Below are 14,708 nucleotides of genomic sequence, written 5' to 3'. Positions count from 1 at the left end.
TCTTTCTCATTTTAGATGAGTATTAACACTAGTTTCATTGTTGTTTTTGCACTCACGATAATGTTGTGAAACCATGGATTGTCCAAGTTCAGATCCTTCTAAAGCCTTTTCTTGTACAGTTTTTAATAGTAAGACTGATCAAATGAGAGTCAAATTCTTGCCATTTGTGTGGAGATAAATGTCTTATTCTGGAGCTACAAGTCCTTATTGAAGTATGAAGTTGCCGTTTTTGGATGAATGGGCCATACATACGACATCTTGTATAAAATCAACTATCGATTCAATTGTACGTGTTATTTCTAAATACAATCGGTCATTCTAGGGCAACAAGAAACTTTGGTTTTTGTCACAGAAGAATAAAAGAGATGTCGTTTAGGTCCTTAGGAAAACAGGGAACTGTCAAAATGATCAAAAACGCTCAATACACTCCATGACACCCAAAATATATGAAATGTTAGCTTTGGTCAAAGAGGACCACAAAATCCAGTTATGCAATCAACTATATATCAAGCATCCACGCTGACAGTCAGTCCACACATTGTACACCTTACACGTAGTAGGATCAGCTGCCATGCCATTAAAATTGAAATGCTGTGCAGTCCAACTCAGTCTGGTTTGGCCTCTCACGTAATGGTGAAACAGAACAAGTCCTTCCTGTATTTCTCATAATTCATCTGAGATGCCAAGTCTGGACGACTGGAATAATTTCTCATCCTGTGTCATACCATAAAGGAATAACAGAAATCTGCGTACAAGAGGAAGAATCAGAAGGAACAAGAAAAAGAGAGAGACCTCTTAGAGGACTCAAAAATGGCGCCCTATTGAACCGGATTCATTTGGAAGTTTGGAGGCATAGTATCATCCTTCTCTGTCCTTCTCATTCTTGCCAACACTTCTAAAACAATGACTGATAGAAGAATTACGCCGAGGAGAAATCCGTAGCCGATCTTCCATTCATTCCCTGCAGCTCCAATTTTGATCCCCAGAACTATGTTCACGGCTGCAAAGAAGACTGCAAACCTTCCAAACCAGTGGTGGTACCAATTCCAGTACTTGCGAATCTTGGCATCCTTGTTGGGTCGTAGAAAGAATGCCAGTATCTGAAGCTCAAGCCAAAACTCAAAAAGATCAAATTACAGTTCCTTATAGATGTGTGTATATGCTTTTTGTGTGCATATTGTTGATGTATTAAGGAAGGAGAAGAACAGTAAAAGCTGCATATATAATAGATTTGGGTGTCATGGACAAACCTGAAGGATACTAAGCACAAGAACAAAGATTCCTACGGCTCTATGTGTTTTGAAGTTGGCTCCTATTTTAGTATAGAGTTGCTGTCCAAGTACCACAGCTGCAAGCCCAATGACAAATCCCACAAATTGAATAATTGAATGAAGATAGTACCATAAAGGGTCTTTGTGCTTGAAGTATCTTGGGACAATTGCCCCAAAAGGAAGGATTAGACCCCATCCAAACATAGCCAATATTCCATGGTTCTTCTTCATCTGGCCAAAATCACTGGGTGCCTCATATGCAAAACCTGTAAACTTGTACGTAGCATTAGTCTATTTGTTCTGCAGACCGGACAAAGCTATAGGAATACCAACTTAATGTGACATACACATACTAAGCTACTCCAAGATGATGATTTCAATTGGAAACTTGAAGGGCAAGTTAAACAACACAAAAATGACTGTATTTTGGTGTCTGAGTATCCAGAGAGCACAAAAAAGTACGTAGGGAGAAGGACAAAACCTGCAGAGAAGTCGAACTTGATGGTTGATTTATCGTTGTGTTCAGTTAGGTGGTTGTGCTTCGGGTAAGTGCTTCCAATGGCCAAGATAATCGGTTGCTGAGCAAGATGAGTTTGGAATTTCAACTGAAATGCCAAGTAAATTCTAGGTCCATGAAGCACAACAGTAGCAGGGATACCAGTGAGTGGCAATTCACCTTTGTCTGCTATGACTTGTGACACCTTGGAACCCTGCAAATAGTATTGCTTAATTCTTGCTTGGCCCTTTCTATTAACCCATCCCACTATGGCACTTGAACCAACCATCATACCATCTTTCGAAAACCCCAATCCAACCCACCCAGTGGTGTACACAGCAGATAATATAATGTTCATGACATTATCTTCAGTCTGGGAGTACTGCAACAAAAAAAAGAGGGGGGGGTGTGGTTTAGTATCTGAGAACATTGCAACTACAAGTTTACAACCAACTTAACATTGAAATACAAATTGAGGCCAGACTTACTTACCCTCAAAACAAAGGTATTCCAAATAGGCCTGCATACTGTACCAGATAAATTGCTGTATGGTGGTGGCATAAAAGTACTCAGATCATTATCGCAAAGCTCTGATGCTCCCCCACCCCCACCTACACTATCAACCCCCAGAACATTACCATCATCATCATCTGCCACAACAAAAATCTTGGCCTGCAACACAAGGGTCAGAACACATAACCTGAAAGCAAACCTCAAACCCCAAACCCAAGATCCCGAATTCGCCATTCTGAAGAGCCGAAACGTTGAAGAAATCTAAGGCTCAGAGCAAGAGGTGACAAAGATCATGAAAAATGTGGGTTGTGAAAGAGAAGGCATATTCAGGCGGTTGGGAGGTTTCAGTCTCTTGGGTTTGAAGTAAAATGGAATATGGTTGGTGGTGGTGGGGTTGGTGGTTGGTATTGGCGGGTGTTAAGTTTGAGCAGAGTGGCAGATTCATATTAATGACATAAGATAACCAACTTAAGAGTTTAAGATATAATGTCTTAGAGTGGTAATTACTCTTCCTGCCAATTCTTAACCCCCCCAACAATGTATCTCTCTCAACTGTTTTTAAATTCTTTAATTATTGGGAGAAACATCATTCTATTGCAGATTCATACAATTCCAATACGGGGACTTCAATAGCAACAACAACAAATGATCATAATTTTTGTGGGCCATGTGATGAATTAATGATGAAAGCTTTGAAGTTGACTTGCTGTGTATTACAAGATACCATAATGAAGGTGATCATAGCATAATGAAGGTGATCTTATATTTTTTTTTCTTTCTCTTTTTTTTTTAAAAATTCTGGGAGAGGGAGGGGATTACCTCTAGACCAATAGTGGTTTTTTATTTTTGGTTAAATGCAATCAAGCATCTTAGCCATTAATCAAATCTAACAGGCCAGAGATATCGATAAAAAATTGTTAATTTACCTTTAATCTCATTTAGGCAGCATAAAGGATCTCCAAAATAACCATATAAAGCAAGAACTTATATATAATTAAAAAAAAAGTTTTTATTGAAAAAGACATGTAAAGCAGAACAATCCCAATTTAGAACAAACATGGAGATAAACCTCCAATGGCCTATTCATCAGTTTATGGCATTTGTTGCAGTTGATAGAGGAGGCTCGTTTGGTAACATATAATGTTGGGCCTTTGGTAAAACTTCTACAGCTGCCACATATATACATGCAGGTTCTCTTCCAGCGTAACAAATTGGGTTGCGGTGATCACCTTTTTCATGACCGGAGATAGGTGATACAGTTTGGTACATGGGGTAGGAGGATTGGTTCCCTATTCTATTGTACCAATGTATCATATAGTGCCTAGAATGGTATGTTCTGGTTGTCCGGCAAAAGAAACCTCACAAGTCCCAACCAAAGAAGTAACAATAGGTAGTCAGCTACTCACCTGTATATCTTTGTCTGCCTCGACAAATAACACTTTTGGCCCAGCATACGTACATTCATTTAAAACAATTTAATTCTCACCAATATCTCAATATATTTCCCATATAATCTCAATAGTATCTAAAAATAATGAAAGATATATATATATTCAGTATTAAAAAAACTAATATGAATTTGTCAAGCTGTATATATTACAAATAGGGAGGTGATTTTCGCACTCTTCTTTTCTTCATTTGCACTCCTTCTTATTTTTTTAAATATTTGTATATATTTGTATTATTTATTTTTCACATATACCCTTTGCCTTTTAATTATAGAATGTCACCTATGCAACATTAAATCATACATATTTAATTATTTAAAACTGTCATAATAATATATCTATTTCTATAACTCTCTTTTAAAAAGGAAGAAAGACTTATGTAATTCTCTACACTTCTGTCCGTCTTTATGATATAATACATCACTTTTTTCTTATTAAGCTGTCATGTGACATTCATTTTTTTTAAAATCAAATATGCTACAAATAAGTAGTGGTTGCTTGGCATGAGAACATTTTTCTTGGCAGTGTCAAAAGACCCAAAAATGAGGGAGTGGGCTAATTGAAAACCACAATTAATTTCATAACACAAAACCCACCATCAAAGAAGAAGATATATAAATCATGACCCTCATGAAGAAAATGAAAAAAAAAAAATGACAGGCTAAATATTTTCCTAATAAAGTATAGAATGATGATTGAAAGCACGTACAAGACTGGTTCACAAAAGAAAAAAAATGGCATAGAAGGCAAAGAGATGCAATATGAAGAAGATATGATGAGGGGGATATAAAATTACTTATTTTTATTTTTTTAATAAGTATGAGAGAATTTAGAAAAAAATAATTATTACTGAAAGATAATTAAAATAAAAATTCAACAGCCATAAAGGGTAAATTTGGAAAAATATATAATAAAAATATACAAAATACATTAAAAAAAGAGATGGAGTGCAAACGGAAAAAAAAGGAGTGCGAAAATCGCCTCTCTTACATATATATATATATATTAAATCTTCATATAATTAGCATGAATAATATGACACATTATTTGAGTGATACTACACTCCCCAAAACATATGTGTATTCATAGTAATTTTGTGTATTTATCTATATATATATATACAATTAGTTTTTTTTATTTTATTTTATTTTATTTTATTATTTGTGGGAGGAGTTCAAAAAAATAAAAAAAATTTGGAAAAAGGGGAGTCAAACTTAGGACTTCTCTAATGTTGCCGAGAGAAGTCCGACCACTAACTAGTTGGTATTTGGAGTTTATTTATTAAGCATGTTAAAAAATTATTATTAGAATATTAGGTGTATTTATATGCTCTTTTTTTATTTGAGGTATGAAGTACGATGAAATGGGCCCACAAATACGGCATGTCGTTGGATAAAATCAACTGTGTTATTTCTAAATACAGTGAACCAATTTTAAAACAATTCTAAATATGTGCATGCAAGGACGAACTCAGGAATTGAAAATGAGGTGGGCTAAACTTAAAGACTATTTGGGACAAAAAAAAAAAAAAAAACTTGGAGGCTATCGAGTTTTGATGTTGACTTAGAATCTTGAAAAGTGAAAGAATAGTTTTTCTTAACTTAGAATTTTGACGTTGGTTCGACATTATAAACTGTAAATCATATGTATAAGATTAGAAATATGTATTGTGTGTGATTAATTGAGTAAACTAATGTCTAATTAAACCTCTATGACTATATTTAAAATTTATAAATATGTCTAATTTGTTGTAAAACTATTGAAATATTAAAGAGAGACAATTGTGAGAACACAAATAGATAATAAGGGAATGGAGGTGTAGTAGGATAGTTTGGAGCTAAATGGTAGTAAAATGCAAGAGTGTTTGCATTGGGAGAGAATGAAGTGTAGTTATGTGATAGAGCATGAGAGCGTTTAGGTTACTACATTTGAAGAAAAGTAATATAGCATGTAATGTATTCGATCGATTTTTGGTTATATTTTCGAAGTCCATGGACTTGCTCTTATTGTAATTGAATGGCTGGGTACTTGATGATTACAGCAGCAGGGTAGCCCTTAGTGCATCTTTTTCACTGATAGCCATTTGGGCCTTCAATCCAAAATAATCACCTTAGTTTTGTGTAATGAGGGCAATACCTTTCTGCCCCGGGCGATGACTGTTCACATGATGTACATTTCTTAAAGGGGGGGCTATGCACACCACCCTAATCCACTAAGTTGACCACCCCACTTAAATTTTTGCCCCTTTGTGCCCATTTTGCCCCTGCATTAAAAAAAAAAAAAAACCATCTCCACTTTGGCCGGCCACCCCTCCCCGCCGCTGGCGCAACCCCACCCCCTCCCCACCGCCGGCGCGACCCCACCTCTCCCCTTCGCCGGTCGACCCCACCCCTCCCAGGCGAAGACCCACCCACCCAGGTGAAGACCCACCCACCCAGGCGAAGACCCGACGACCCCTCGCCGGCGATCTTCCTTTTCCGGCAGAGTTGAGACGCCGGACCACTTGGGTTTTGTTCCCCAGGTCACGGCGAGTCCAACGGTGGTCTTCCCTTGTTCATCCGACCACCGTGCGCGGCTAATCGACGTCGTGACCCGATCGGCCCTTCGTCGGCGATCTTCCTTTTCCGGCGAAGTTGAGACGCCGGACCACTTGGGTTTTGTTCCCCAGGTCACGGCGAGTCCAACGGTGGTCTTCCCTTGTTCATCCGACCACCGTGCGCGGCTAATCGACGTCGTGAAGCTCTGCGGCGGCGGGGAGAGGTGGCCGGCCAAAATTGGAGAAATGATTTTTTTTTTTAATGCAGGGGCAAAATGGGCACAAAGGGGTAAAAATTTAAGTGGGGTGGTCAACTTAGTAGATTAGGGTGGTGTGAGCCCCCCCCTTTCTTAAAAGGAAAGGGAGATCACTCAATGAAAGACTGCCATACACCAATAAACACCAGAAACGTATAATTATCAACTCTGGATATGAATAATTACGGATCAAGTTTTAATCAACTTTATCAAAACAAAAGCTACCCATTCAAGTTTTTTTCTCAGCCACACAAACATGGACAATGCAAAGTCATCATGCCTGTCATCAACAACATATATAAATGATCAACAACCTCTCAATCCTTACTTATCCCATCTCAGATTTCCGGAGGTTGTTTATTTATGTGACTTCAAATATGTAATAAAATTTGCAAATAGAGGAAAAGAAGATGATAATGATAGTTTCTCCAAGATCCGGAGCTAGCACCCTTTTTTATGCATTACTGACTGATAGACAATGTTAACCAGCTGTTAATGTTTGTAAAGCATAAGAAATTCTTAATCTTCTTGGCCTTTCACATGTAGCAGCCATTGACATGCACTATCTCTTATTTACAAACTGGAACTCTCATAATCATTTAGTGTCACTTGTGTCACCATCTTCAGGCTCGCTTTCGCTTTCTGGTATCCCAAACCTAGCAAAAATTTCTCTCTTAAACACTTCAATCTAAATGGTCTCCCTGCGCCTGAAGCCAGCTTTCATGATTTCCATGTGTTTGTCAAAAAGTACATATTACAATTAATCCAACAAGCATAAATTAAATAAAAAAGAAAGAAAGAAAAAAACAGAAGGAATTACATTATAGAGTTACACCGAGGTTTACTTCCAATTCATGGAGATGTTATCTGGGAATTCCCTGCATATCTATGTCTATTCCTTCATCCAGAAGGTCATAAGCCCCCAAGCCTTGAAGATGAAGGCTATCAAGGACCTTGTATTTCTGGTTAATCAAAAAGCCTTCACCGGGACAGGGAAGTTCCTTTGTCAATTTCATGCATTAATTGTTTATAGTCTTACACTTGTCAGATTATATATGTAAAATAAACAGATTATCTTTACATGCACAGTTTCGATTTATTTAAAGCTAACATAAATGAAATTATAAAGTAGTTGAAATGTAGTAGCCAGATTAGTCCTATATATAAACATTTATTACAGTTTTTTTTTGTCAATAACATATGTACAATGATTATTGATGAGCTTTTAAGTAATACATAGAGTTAGAGACTTCACACAAATAACATATTCAACAACACACTAGTTCTCGGACTCTCTCTTGCTACATGATGAAATTAAAAAAATAACATTTTCCATAGTCAGACAAGGTCCATATTGCTTGCTAGAACCTGCAGATTGAGGGCATGAAATATGATATATGGTTGCAGATTCAGCTACTCAATCAATGTTAGGCCTCCTGATTCCTCACTCTGCCTATTATTGGTGGCCTTCAATGACATCATATGCAGGAGTTCTGTGCTGATTTTCCATGGTAATCAGATAAAACCACAGGTCCACAGCCATTCAGTAATTATAATAAGACTGCAGGCCCACTGTATATGCAGCAATGTGGAGGAACTACTTAGATTATTCACTTTGGAGATCCTGACCATTTCTTCCCCTTACATGATGAGTTCACAGTACCAATACGAGTAAGACTAATTGTACCACAATTGTGTACCACATCTCTAATAGAGACGAGATCCACTTGTATAGATGAATTCAAACTCTATTAGAGATGCGGTCCACAATGTGATCCATAACCCCAAACAGTACTCGGGCAATATTGACACCAACAGAAAGCTTGAAAGTGATTTACCCAGGCACCCTAAAGATATGTTCCTCACCACTCTTCTCATCAACCTTGACAAGCCATTTACTCTTACCAGCAGTCCTTTTCCTGAAACCACTCATTTTTTCTGCTCCAGCTGAAAGAACCCCTCCTCTCCAATCTCTCTCTCCAATCTCATTGTCCTTCCCAATTACAGTGACCTCCATACCTTTCCCTATGGGATGCTTCATAGACCTCACAGCAACCCTCTCCTCCTTCACTCTCCTCACCTGTCCTCCCAACCCTTTTCTCTCACCAACCAAGTTATTAGCCACAACCACTGATTTTCTAGGATTAACATCCAGCACCTTCAGCAACCTTGTGTACTCATCATTCTTGCAATCAACCAGAGAGAAGTCGATGTTCTCGTAATTTGACAAGAGCTCAAAGGGGTCACCAGTCTTGAACTCTACCAAGTCTTTTAGGCCTTTGTCTTTGATTACTTTCTTTGATTCAGCAAGAACTGGCTCTGGAAGAATGCAAACAAATCTGCCTCCAGTGTGCTTTGCAGCAGCTGCTAAGGCTATTGTTGATGGGGAAACACTTGATGTCACCTCCACTATGAGTTTGGCTTTCATGCCTGCTGCCAAGGCTGACACAAATTCATTGCTCCCTGGCTCTTGGGTTTTCCATGAGTCACATTGTCTTCTTCGGTCACCACACTGCGTAAGTGTGAAATTGGAGTTAGAAATTAACATAATCCATGTATAAACTTTGTCCTACATTCTTGATTAAGATTCAAATCACACAGCAAAAGGATTTCAAATTGTAAAGCTAGATATATAAAAATGTTCTCTTTGAAATTATATGGCATGCTATGTTCAACGTTATCAGATTGTGAATCTGAATCATTAACTAGATAGATTCTTGTTGCATAGTCCTTATTGACAATTACAAGTTACATAATTGGAAATAGAACATTACCGCTAAACTATATGACAAAGCCTTCTGGGTTTTTTATCTCATTTCTATAATGATCTCCAAAGGCATAAAGATTAACGAGAACAAAAATAGAAACTTAAGAAATGAAAAGGATGTTGTTCTGTCACACAATTGAACCATTAACAAGAACTATATATATGAAAATGAAACAAATCCAAATGACCACTTGAACCAATAATCCTGGGTTATATTCTAAACCCAAATTGAGGAAAACAAAAAAGAAAGAAGTTAAAAAAAAAAACAGAAACCAAAAAAGGAAGAGGCAATAAAAATGTACCAATTTGAGGGTATCAAAGTAAGCGTTTGTAGCAGATGTTGCAGACCATTCCATGCTCAAACTTCCCATATGCTTATTATAAAATTGTTCCAAATTCCAAATTTTTACACCCACCACAGACAACAGAAGAATCAAAGAAGACTTGGGGTGCAAACAGTTAAGGACAAGGAATTAGAACTTTTTTTTTTCTCCTTTGTGCAGGACAACAATTACAAACGTTATGTGTATAGTCCTGGTTTCATTGGTAGTGTTTCTACTGTTTATATATTTTTATTTTCTCTCCTTCTTTGGGTTTGTTGGTAAGTTGGTAACCAAAAAAGGACATGCGCCATATACCGTTGTGTATCAATGGAGCTGGTTAAAGACGACGATGAGAACTTAGTCAAACCCGTGTTAAGTTCAAAACCGTGTTAAGGGAACTAACTCGGCTAATTTTTCTAAAAAAGGGAAAATCATAGTTGAAGCTTCTTTACTACGAGTTAAATCAATTTTTCTATTTTATTTCCTTTTAAAAATCAGTTGGGAATTGGTTAGTTGGTTTGGTTTAAGAAGTTAGTTCATTGAGTAAGTGGATTCATCATTCATCCATATCTCTTTTGAGTCCTTTCTTTCGTTTTATCAAGAAGAAACTCAACGCTACTATTCAACAGCAACTTTTGAGTTTGGGCCATCTTTTCACATTATTACTTTTGAGTTTGTGGGTGAATGGAAATGGTTGGATCAGTTTTGATGGGTCTCTCTTTTTTTTTTTAACTTCAATTTTGAAGATTGGATTAGTATATCACGAGGCACATTACGCAAACCATACCCAATCTAGAGGGCCAGGGCTAGGGAACCCCAAACAAGAGCCCAAAATAAACAGTAAACAACAGAGAGCACAACAAAAGCCCATACCAACACAAGTAGGCCCAAAACTAAGCAAAAGGCAAAGGTGCCTGAAAAACAAAAATATTTCATTTTAACCTTTTTGGTACAAGATGCATGGCAAGATATTTCAAGCTACATACATACCTAGTGTCTTTAAAGATAAAGTGCTGGTTTCTAATGTTTTATTTATTTTTGAGAGCGTTATTCGCAATTCTCATTGACCCTCTACACTGAAGTGTGGGGTATATTTATATTATCGTACAGGACTGTGATAAATTTTTGAATCTCTCTTTATTTTTTTCTAAAAGTTTAGAAATAAATAAAGAGAGAAAATTGTTTTGAGAAATAAGCCTTTTGGGGTTTTTACTTGACAAGACCTCTTGCTATGACAGCCTCCTTGATAAGCTTGAGAGACTCTACAATATCATCACACAATCGGTGGGGATCAGGAATGGCGTCTTCATCCACTGACAGAACAACAGTCATCTTGTTGACGTAACTTTGCAAGTTAATCACCAATGCCTGTGATGTATTCATTGATGAGTACTAGTTCTCATCACATTATATGCATGGAAAATAAGGATTAACACTATATTACCCATAATTAATCAGAAAAATCAAAATTAATTAAGAAAAAAAAAAAAACTTACATGTGGTTGACCATAAGTACTTGCGGCAATGAAAGATATTGGGTGGCCATAATAACCAATTTCCTCAATTGGACCAACTAGATTGGAGAAGCACATTGTTGTGTTGGTGATAATTCTATGGGATAGATCACTCGCCCTCTGTAATCAAAGCATGGAATTAACGTTAAAGCAACTATATAACTTATAATAGTAGTACTTAGTTAACAAAAACATATAATGTATAGTCTACTAATGGACCAAAAATATTGATATTATGTAGATATACCTTGATGCCAAAAAGCTTGAGAGCTAATTCAGAAATGGAGAAAGTGTAAATAGCTTCAAGAGAATGCTTTTTCTATCAATTGTGGCCTTGGCTTCACGAATGTAGTCTAATGGGTCATCTCGTAGTCCAATGGTGAAAGGGAGGAGCACATAACCAATCCAATTGCCCCACTTTGCTTCAGTGTTCTTCTCCATCATATCAGCCAAAGCCTATGCAGACAAATTATAAAATTGAAGTTCCAAAACATGATTTTGAAGAGAATCATATATCTAACATGTTATATTGTTAGATTAATTCATAATTCTATCTAATTAATGATTCTGATTCACAAACTAACAACATAACATATCAAAACCAGTGTGTGTGACTACATTATTTTTCCCAATTGTAAGAGCAGCTGTATATGACATTAAATATATTATTACAATTATTATTGGAAGGTAACAGAGCATTAATATTAACCTGAATTCCTGCTGCTGGTCTAATGTTAATGAGCATAGTTGATCTGAGTCGAATTTTTTCAGGAAGATTGTTTTTCTTCTCAGTTCCTCCTCCCATATTATTATTCTCACCTAGGCCACATACAAACAGTGAGTATTTGGTGGTGGATAATAAGCATATCCCAACACTTTTATAAATTAAGTGCTTGAATTCATAGGCTGCATAGAAATTTATGAAAAGAAGAACAAAAATAATTCCTAAAATAATTGCAAGTCCCGTTGAAAGCAATTTCATAAATGGATGTACTTCAGTTTCAGTACCATATCTCCTATTAAGATACCGGGACAAACCAGCCTGTGTGACTCCCAAAGCTACATCATTTATGGTCTGCAAAAGTCAAATCATGTGTAAATTAGTTGTAAATTCCTATGAGTAATTTTACAGAGATTATTTTTTTATCATGCTAATTTACTCAATCTGTTAAAGTGTTTATTAATAATAATTGATTATGAATTGATGTAATAAATACACATCAACTGTCACATTATGCGATCATTTTAATATTTGTGCTTACGTATCTTTATACATATATAACCAAAATTTTGAAAGATTTACTTACCAAGTTCATTGCATTCTTGATCAGCTTCATGTCGTCCAAACTCACACTCTGATAAACAATTCGTCGAGGTTTGAACTCACTCCCTGGCAGACCTTTAATAGGAGTCTCTGTATCTTTCAAGTACAATGCAGTCAACATAAACATGAAGACATCAACAAAAGTATTCCATAACAGCTTGAAAACCCACCAAACCCCAAACAAACACCACCAAAATCCTCTATTAACATCAACATATTCCAGCCAGCTGCTCTTATCTCTCTTTTTATTCACTGGAATCGTTGGCAAGGCCTCGGGGTCAGAGATTTGGCGAGTGCAGGCCAGAAGAAGAGACATGAGAGAGGTGCCATCACCAAGAGAGTGGTGGATTCTGAAGATGCCAATAGCCTCTGCCTCAGAGGTTTTGAGATTGAGGAGGTGGAGCTCCCAAAGTGGTTTTGTCTTGTCAATGCTGGTTTTGCTGAGGTTGTAGATATAGTCTTCAACAAATTGGTCTGGGGAGTCTAGGTTGGGGTCAAGGTTTGGAACAACAATGTGCTTTTCTAGATCCACCTCTGTTCTGACCCATTTCATCTCTCCACCATTTTCTTCATCCACAACCTGTGTAAAGTGGTATTAATTAAAGAAGAAATTAAGGGCTTGTTAATTAAAAGGGTTAGTAAATAGAATTGAAAATCAAAGTATACAGAAATGCTCACCTAATTAAGGAACTTAAATTGAGGAATAAGTGACGGATAATGCATTGAAGAGGTGAATTGACTTCAAAGAATTATTAATTTCAACAGATACATTAAATCTAACCATTAAATTTCTCAGTTTAAGTTTCTTATGTGGTAATCTATTATCGATTTTTTATTTTATTATGTACTTATTACATCAATTATTATATTAATCGTTAATAAATCAACCGACTCATCATATAATCTTTTAATGTGGTTGAAAAATTAAATGTGATCCTTCTAGCATTACTCACGATCAAACCGATTGTAGGACTGCAGCTCTACAACCCTTTTTGGTTTTTCAACATAAAAAGATAATTGATGTAATGATCATTGGAAATAGATCAATAACTTTCATGAATTAATATTGTTACCAGCAAACTGGAGAAGCGAGGTTGTCTGAGCAAAGTGTGGGGAAACTTGGCCTTAATAACATGTGGTTGAATCCTGGTCTTGCTTCCCATGATTGCTATGACATGCACGTTGAAGTTTGGTTCATGGAACAAACGCGCAGCTGGGCTCAATGGCTCTTCCTCTACATCTTCTTCCATCCTCATAATCTCATCCTTGTTTGCTGATGATATTGTTCTTTTGGTTTTGATAGGTGCAGGAGCAGCTGGTTTCCTCCATCGAAGCTGACCTTCCTCCTCAAACTCCATCAGCTGCTAGCCTAAACTATAATATTAACAATATTCTGTATATGAATGTCTCAGTGTTTTCCCAGCTGTGGTGTTTTTGAAGCTTGAAACAATGAAACTGGTTATGGATAGAATGCTAGCTAGGCTAGCTTGTTTTTATGATGGGCTTGTTATAAATAGCTCCTGGACTTTTCTTTGTAAACACCCTTAATTTAAGGAATTCAACTGCATTTTGCATGTAACTAGTAACTACCTGTTTTAAATATTCAGATATTGATTAGATCATCAAAGTTAACCTGTATCAAGTAGTTGCTTCCCTAACTTTGAGGTTTTCCTAATTCTCTGATAGCTTAAAACTTATGGGGTCTAGTGGTTATCTAGCTAACGTAGTAGTAATAGAGCTCGTGGAGGAGTTGTCATTCCTTAATTCTTTGTTGAACTCAAAATAGACACACTACACTTATCAAGTGATCACGTACTCACCAGTCACCGCTTCAGCAATGAATTCATTGCTATATATTGACAGGTGATCGAAGATGATGAATTGATGATGGTAAGTTGCTGACCGATGTATGTGTCTTTTCCTCATGGACAAAACAATCAACAATCAATTCTTCACAAGAGAACATTAACCGTGCGAGCCCTTTCATTTAATTTTTGTGTGAGAGGTGGCCATCTTTTGAAATTCATCAAGGCAAGCTAGCTAGCCTCCATGCTCATGGCCATGTGGTACATTTCAAGCAGTAGCATGATCCAGGTGGCTGCAATGTATGATTTCTAATATCCCCAATGAATGATAAATTTTCCTTTTATTTCAATTTTCTTCTTTTTCAGTTTAATTTGTTCTTTTTTCTTTTATGGAGAGGGTGGATGAGAACTTAAAACATCTTTCAATATAATAAGAAAAAATATCACTAAACCA

The 14,708-nt window shown here is 36.6% G+C and overlaps 3 protein-coding genes across 3 annotated transcripts; all 3 read right to left on the bottom strand.

Moving 5' to 3' along the window:
* Positions 1-186: 186 nt before the first annotated feature.
* Positions 187-2,622, bottom strand: LOC147290448 (Cytochrome b561/ferric reductase transmembrane with DOMON related domain-containing protein). Its single transcript, XM_086238484.1, has 4 exons — positions 2,260-2,622; positions 1,753-2,149; positions 1,251-1,537; positions 187-1,100 (listed from the first exon to the last, which is right to left on the bottom strand). Exons 1-4 carry the CDS (start codon positions 2,512-2,514, stop codon positions 819-821), a joined length of 1,221 nt encoding a protein of 406 aa, XP_086094610.1. The 5' UTR covers positions 2,515-2,622; the 3' UTR covers positions 187-818.
* Positions 2,623-7,700: 5,078 nt separating this feature from the next.
* LOC147290447 (uncharacterized) lies at positions 7,701-9,841 on the bottom strand. The gene is made up of 2 exons (XM_086238408.1): positions 9,591-9,841; positions 7,701-9,033 (listed from the first exon to the last, which is right to left on the bottom strand). The coding sequence occupies exons 1-2, from the start codon at positions 9,657-9,659 to the stop codon at positions 8,356-8,358; spliced, it is 747 nt and encodes a 248-aa protein (XP_086094534.1). The 5' UTR covers positions 9,660-9,841; the 3' UTR covers positions 7,701-8,355.
* Positions 9,842-10,820: 979 nt separating this feature from the next.
* On the bottom strand, positions 10,821-13,699 carry LOC147290446 (medium-chain-alcohol O-fatty-acyltransferase-like). Its single transcript, XM_086238478.1, is given in 8 exon segments — positions 10,821-10,979; positions 11,108-11,245; positions 11,373-11,446; positions 11,449-11,581; positions 11,835-11,944; positions 12,134-12,200; positions 12,433-13,029; positions 13,523-13,699. Coding segments are annotated over 8 exon segments (1,455 nt in total).
* Between the last annotated feature and the right edge of the window lie 1,009 nt (positions 13,700-14,708).

The sequence above is a fragment of the Dryas octopetala genome, chromosome 3 (assembly GCF_963921425.1).
Source record: "Dryas octopetala chromosome 3, drDryOcto1.1, whole genome shotgun sequence".
Taxonomy (NCBI): Eukaryota; Viridiplantae; Streptophyta; class Magnoliopsida; order Rosales; family Rosaceae; genus Dryas; species Dryas octopetala.
The sequence above is the reverse complement of the archived record's forward strand: the minus strand, read 5'-3'. Positions and strand labels throughout refer to the sequence as shown.